Consider the following 6489-nt stretch of genomic DNA (forward strand, 5'->3'; position numbering starts at 1 on the left):
AAAGGCAACGTCAGTAGACACAGCGAAAGCAAGGCTCGAGGTAGTTGACAAAAGAGTGAAACATTAAATGCAATGCTGTACGGAATACGCAAAGCATTAAATGCTCCCAACGGTCATCTTCTCAAACGCCTATATATTGAAGTTCTGATGAGAAGCAATGTTACGAATTCTGAAGAGAACACTTGCGCAAATATACAGAAACGCTGTCAAATTCAAAAAGCTCTCAAACTTCATCTTCAACCTCACTACATTGCTGTTGTAATTTTTTAGTGAGATTAAGCTTTAACTTAAGAGAAAATCACAGTTGTGATAATAGCTTTATAAGAAGCATTGTAACTCTTAGAATTGTTTATATTAAGTTGTAAGAACTAGAGTGATCAGGTTGTTGATCAGTATACTCTAGAATGTCTTAGAGGGTATCTAAGCAGATTGTTCCTAGAGTGATCAGGTTGTGATCAGTATACTCTAGAAGACTTAGAAGTTGTCTAAGTGGAAAACCATTGTAATCTTGTGTGATTAGTGGATTAAATCCTCGGGTGAGGTAAATCACTCCAAGGGGGTGGACTGAAGTAGTTTAGTTAACAACGAACCAGGATAAAAATCATTGTGCAAATTATTTTTATCTTACAAGTTTTAAAGCTACACTTATTCAAACACCCCCTTTCTAAGTGTTTTTCTATCTTTCAATTAAGAGCCCATGGATAACCATGGGTGCAAAGGGTGCCTTACACCTTCCCTTTGTATAAATTACCCCCCGAACTCAGTTTTTATTTAAAAGGTTTTTCCTGTTCTTTTAGCCTTTCTGATATTTGGATAAAATAAAAGTCGGTGGCGACTCTTGCTTACCGCGACATTTCGATAAAGTCAGTTCACCGTATTACAGGAAGGATAAAATCGAAAGTTTTATATCAAACGAATGGATGTCTAGTAAACTTGCAATGAGTAATGATGAGATCTTTATGGAAGGTTTGATTAGTGGTAACAAGTTAAAATGTTGTGTATTGCATAAGAGGTGTTTTCCCCTAATTAGGGTGTTTATAATGGTGGATTCAGATGAGAAGTCAGTTATGGGTTATATTTATCAAGAGATGGACCGGGTAAAAGAAATGATTCAATCAAACTTTAAAGGAGTTGGTAGCAGGTAATTATCTTATCGTTTCTTTAATTTTCAAATTTACACACTTTGTTTCAAATCAAATTCATTTCCCCCTTTATTATCTACAAACCAATATGGAAAATTATTGATGAAAGATGGGATAAACAACTATATCGGCATTTGCATGCAGTTGGAGATTTTCTTAATCATGTCTTACCTTATGCTCTTGAATACATTATTGATAATGATGTCGTAGACAAAATGTATGAATGTTTGAATAGGATGGTTCTGAAGTGGAAAATGGTTCTAAGGTTAATTGTGATTTAGCCATGCTCGCACTTAAAACCAAAACACAAACATAATGGTGGGGTGGGGCTTATGGAAGTGCATATTTTGAATTGAAGTGATTTGCAATGCGAGTGTTGAGTTTAACTTGCAATTCATCCGATTGTAAAAGAAATTGGAATGTTTTCAAAAGGGTAAGTAAGATTTTAACTTGAATTCAACTTTTAATAATCTTGAGCATTTGTTTTAAATTTTAATTTATTTAGGTCCAGACTAAAAAAAGAAATCTTTCAAAGCAAAAAATTACGAACGATATAGTCTATGTGATGATTAATTTAAAATTGGGCAAAAAGAAGGAAGTTAGAAAATCATTTTACAGCTTTTACGAAGATATTCCATTTGAAGATGAATGGCAAGAGAATAGAGATAATAATGAACGTATACATGAAGACATCATATTTAATGTTGAAGATGTCATAAGTGGTGTTGTTGTTGGTGATGATTTGGATATTCCTCCTAGTCCTATTAATGATGATCCAATTAATGAAAAATTAGAAGAGAGTGAAGATGAAAATGAGAATGAAAACGACTATATACGCGTATATGGGATTTGTTAATATTTTTAATGTCTAACATAGTTGTTTTTAAATTGTTTTCATTTTGTACTAAGTTTTTTTTGGTTATGAATTTATGGTTATGATGGTGAATTTATGAGTTTTTGTTCATGATTGAGAACTTATTTTCTTTATATATGATAATTTTTAAGCATGTGTATTGCTTCTTTCACCGTAGAGATACGAGCATGTATCCAAGATGTTGGAGCAAAAAAGGAAGGCAAGTGATCTCTAAAACAAGAGGTGAATCCAATTTTTTTCTATGCTTGGAAACATGGAAAATCTGAGTTACATTTGATGAATCTAAAAGTTGGTTTCTGCCACATATCTCAGATCATTGAAGTAGCATCTTAGAACACCAAGCAACATTTCTTAACACCCTCATTGTCTTAAAAAAACCTTCATTACTCATGAAATGCAAAACTAGAGGTATCAAAAACTGGCTATCTCTCATCTTTGATATTAGTAAAACCTTTAATATAGTGCAGTAAAACCATCTGCATACTTTGGTGTCCTATTCTTCTAGATCATAATAACTCACTAAAAAAGAAGAAAAATTAGCACACTTGACTTTTTAAGAAAGATAGAAGGAAAAAAAATAAACTTCATAGAAAATAAACAAGCATCACATTTTATAAAGTATCAATATTTTTTATAGCTTGGTGCTATATATCTTCATCAACTTTCATGCCCTTGAGAAGCTCCATCTCCTCCTTAAACTTATCCATTGAAGCTTTAGGAAGTGACACAAAGATCCTAACTCCACCTTTCATCAAAGGATCCAAATTATTTGGAGGCAAAAAGAGACACAAATCCACAAAACCAAACATGTTCCAAGGAACAGGCACAATATTAACCGAACCCTTCCAACCAAAATCAACTTCTTGCAACAAACCAAGTTGTCTCCAATCTGTCAAAACCAATGATGCACCTCTTCCTTCAATCTTAATCTTCCTTCTCCTCATTATCTCCAACATGTTAATTGAATTTCTTATATGTTCTTCATTCATTGAAGCCTTTTTATTCTCTTTGATAAGCTTCACAGCTTCAAAAAGTGGTTTTTCATTAAGCTCTTTCACTTTTAACACCACATTTGAAGCTACAAATGCATTACCATAATACCCTTCATGCAAAGGTGGGTCCATTAAGTTTCTCACACCAACTGCTAAACAAAACAAAGTGCTTCCATCATTGTTTAGTTTCAAAGCTCTTACTTTTGATCTCCAAACATAAGCACCAAGTGCTTCAACTGTTGTGATTGTGAAACTTTCCTTCATCACATTATCACTATCACTATCAATTTCCTTCATTAGTTTCATTTTGAGATTTTTTATAGTTTCAATATTCAAGTTAAAACATTCATGTGAGATTTCTTTGGTTGGTAAAAAAGGTGAAGTTGCTAATGAAGTTTCATCTACAAGAAACTTAAATGGTTCTTCTTCTTTCTTAAGAGTAGTTTTTTTCACTGTTAGTCTGTCTCTCTCCCAAACAGGTTTAACAGAAGGTTCATTTTTTCCACTTGCAAATTCTGAAAGTGCTCTATAGAATTTTGATGCACCAAAACCATCACAAACACTATGAGACAATCCCATACCAATTGTGAAACCACCACAAAGAAACTTTGTAACTTTGAAAACCAAAGGATGAGGACTAGTTTGGTCTTGTGAAGGGTTATCAAACACTAACTTTTGTGCTGTTGGAACATCAATGCCTTCAAGATAGTTAAGGGAAGAGAGTTCACAGTTTGCATTTGCTTCTAAGAATGGAACTCCATCACCATTACAGTTGATTCCAAGTTTTTCATCATCATCAAGTGTTATTATTTTTCCTGCAAGAGGGTAATAGTAAACCAAAGTCTTTGAAAGAGCTTCTTTTATCACAGAAGCAGGGTCTTTTTGGTCATTTGGGAAATTGTCATTTGCTTTGTAGACATATATGGTTTGACAAAGAATGTTGATGTTAGGATCATTGTCAATGGTGGAGAGTGAAAGAATTTCAGATGGTGTGGGTTTGGAGGGTTTAACTATGACAACATTCTTGGTATCAAGAGATAGGGAAAAGGGTGTCTTGTGATTTTCCATGGAGAAAGATATGTAGAGAATTGAGATTGAGGTGAAATGGGTGTGGCTCATATGTATATATAGAAATTCTTGAAGTATGGTTGGTTTAACACTAAGAAATCTATTTCTAAGTTGATATATGCATCTTACTTATCTTACTTTTTTTAATGGAGAGGAGACATCTTTTTATTAAATAAAATAACCCTATAATAATAATAATAATAATAATAATAATAATAATAATAATAATAATTTTTTAATATTTTTGAGACAAACTATCCAGTACCCTATAATATAAGATTAAATGCCTCAATTTAAATACGACTTTTACTAATTCACGTCGTTCCAAACAACCACGACACAGACCGTCGCATCACTCATTATTGACTTTGATCGACTATCAGACTATTGTTATTCGTCATCGACTTGGTCGATTTCCAGAGCTTGTCATTCGCCGTAGACTCCGACAAACTGTCACACCGTGACCACATCAGCTTCTTCGTCTCCTTCAACTTCCACCGTCTGGCCGCTGGTCCACAACTCTGGCATCATCTTTCAACTTTTCTGGCGTTCAGCTTTCTAGAAATCTTGAAACGTTTTTTCTTTCTCTTCATCACTTGAAGTTTTAAGGCATATTTCTACAATTCTCCATCTTTACTTTAAACTGATGGTTATGCTAATTTACTCCTCGATCACTTTGATGCTCACTCTAATTGTAAGATAAGAAATACTAGAAATTATAGAGGTTCAATTGCAATTAAGTGACCTAATCCTCTCCCTCAAGATTTGATCTTGAGAATATCCAATAATTCTTAAGACCTGTTAGTAGGCTGAACTCTCGAACCCTCTTATACAAGGAAAAATAAATTTTCAGGCTAGCTTCCAACCAATCATCGAATACTGGATTGAAGTGGTTAGCCTTTTTTCCAAACAATAACTTGAAGCGATTTGGCCCCAAGATTCACCAAGATTTTCCACAAGTTTATCTCGAACCAATGTGAGATTTTGAACTAGGATGAACTCACAAACCGAACCGAGGTTTTGACTAGGTTAACCACAAATCATTCATATTTTGAACCAGACTTATCTCGAACCAAAGAAAGTTTTTTACCGGAGTGAGCTTACAAACCGAACCGATGTTTTTTTTATTAGGATAACCACAAACCAAGTTGAGATTTTGAACCGGGAAGATCTCAAACCAAAATAAGCTTTTAACCAGGCTTATGTTACGAACATAAATGCCACCTTAGAATCTAAATGCCTAAAATCAAAAGTACTTATCAGGGTTCGAGTCAATTCTTCTAAAACACAATTTTTACGCTTAACAACACAATTTTGTTGTGGATTCCTCAGACATAAGAAGTTATGAGCAATTTCATTTTTGGTGCAAAAGTTTTGAATTGATGGTTAACAAATTCATCATCATGATCACTATGGAGTGTGATAATTTTCAAACTAAGAACATTTTGGACAAGCTTAGAAAACTTAACAAAAGCTTCAAAAGTTTCATCCTTATGGGTCCAAAATAACGTCCAAGTGAATCTAGAGTAGTCATCAACAATCACAAATCCGTAATAATTGCCTCATAAATTTCTAACAAGTCTAGATGGAGAAACTCGAGAGGTTTTATATTGAAACAATCTTTTTCGATTTAAATAACACTCTCATTTGCTTTCGCATTTGGAAAGCATCACATAGTTTGTCCTTAAAAAAATTATTTTAGGAAGACCGATCACTAGATTCTTGGATTCTATTTTATTTAACAAATCGAAATGCACTTGACTTAAGCGTCAATGTCGTAACCAAGAATCTTAACCCTTGGCGGCTAAACACTTAGTTCTATGCATTGACACGCCATCTAGATCAAGAATATATACATTTTTAATCCTAGAATCCTTAATCTCAAGGTCCTTACTTGCCTTATGCTCAATTAAACAACTAAGAGTATCAAAATTCATGGTGTACACTTTGTTGCATAATTGGATAATGCTAAGGAGGTTGTGTTTAAGCCCTTTATCTAAAATAAAATTTTCAATGGTGATTTTGGAGGGATATCCCACAATACATTCACCTAGAATTTTACCTCTTGTGATGTCCCCATACGTGACATGATTGTTTTCCTTCTCATTGAATATGATGAATATGGTAGCATCTCCCGTTATATTCTTGAACATCCTCTATGTAGAAACCATAATCTTTTTCGTGGAGACACGACTTTCTTCCATACAATTAATTAGGCAATTTAGATCCCCAACTAGTAGATCATTTAAGGTTAGTTAAGGTATACTTGTAGAAATTATTATCTTTCTTTTTATGATGTTTGGTGAGAGTTGGACAAGCCGTTCTAAAATGTCCCGATTTTCCACACTCATAACATGTAAGGTCATCTTTTTTCTAATGTTTTCTTTTGAGTGGGTGAGTATTTTTGAAATTT

At 33.6% G+C, this 6489-nt stretch overlaps 1 protein-coding gene across 1 annotated transcript; it reads right to left on the reverse strand.

Moving 5' to 3' along the window:
• Positions 1 to 2287: 2287 nt before the first annotated feature.
• LOC131606879 (spermidine coumaroyl-CoA acyltransferase-like) lies at positions 2288 to 4122 on the reverse strand. The gene has a single exon (XM_058878973.1). The coding sequence runs from the start codon at positions 4074 to 4076 to the stop codon at positions 2661 to 2663; it is 1416 nt and encodes a 471-aa protein (XP_058734956.1). The 5' UTR covers positions 4077 to 4122; the 3' UTR covers positions 2288 to 2660.
• Between the last annotated feature and the right edge of the window lie 2367 nt (positions 4123 to 6489).

Source organism: Vicia villosa, linkage group LG5, assembly GCF_029867415.1.
Source record: "Vicia villosa cultivar HV-30 ecotype Madison, WI linkage group LG5, Vvil1.0, whole genome shotgun sequence".
Taxonomy (NCBI): Eukaryota; Viridiplantae; Streptophyta; class Magnoliopsida; order Fabales; family Fabaceae; genus Vicia; species Vicia villosa.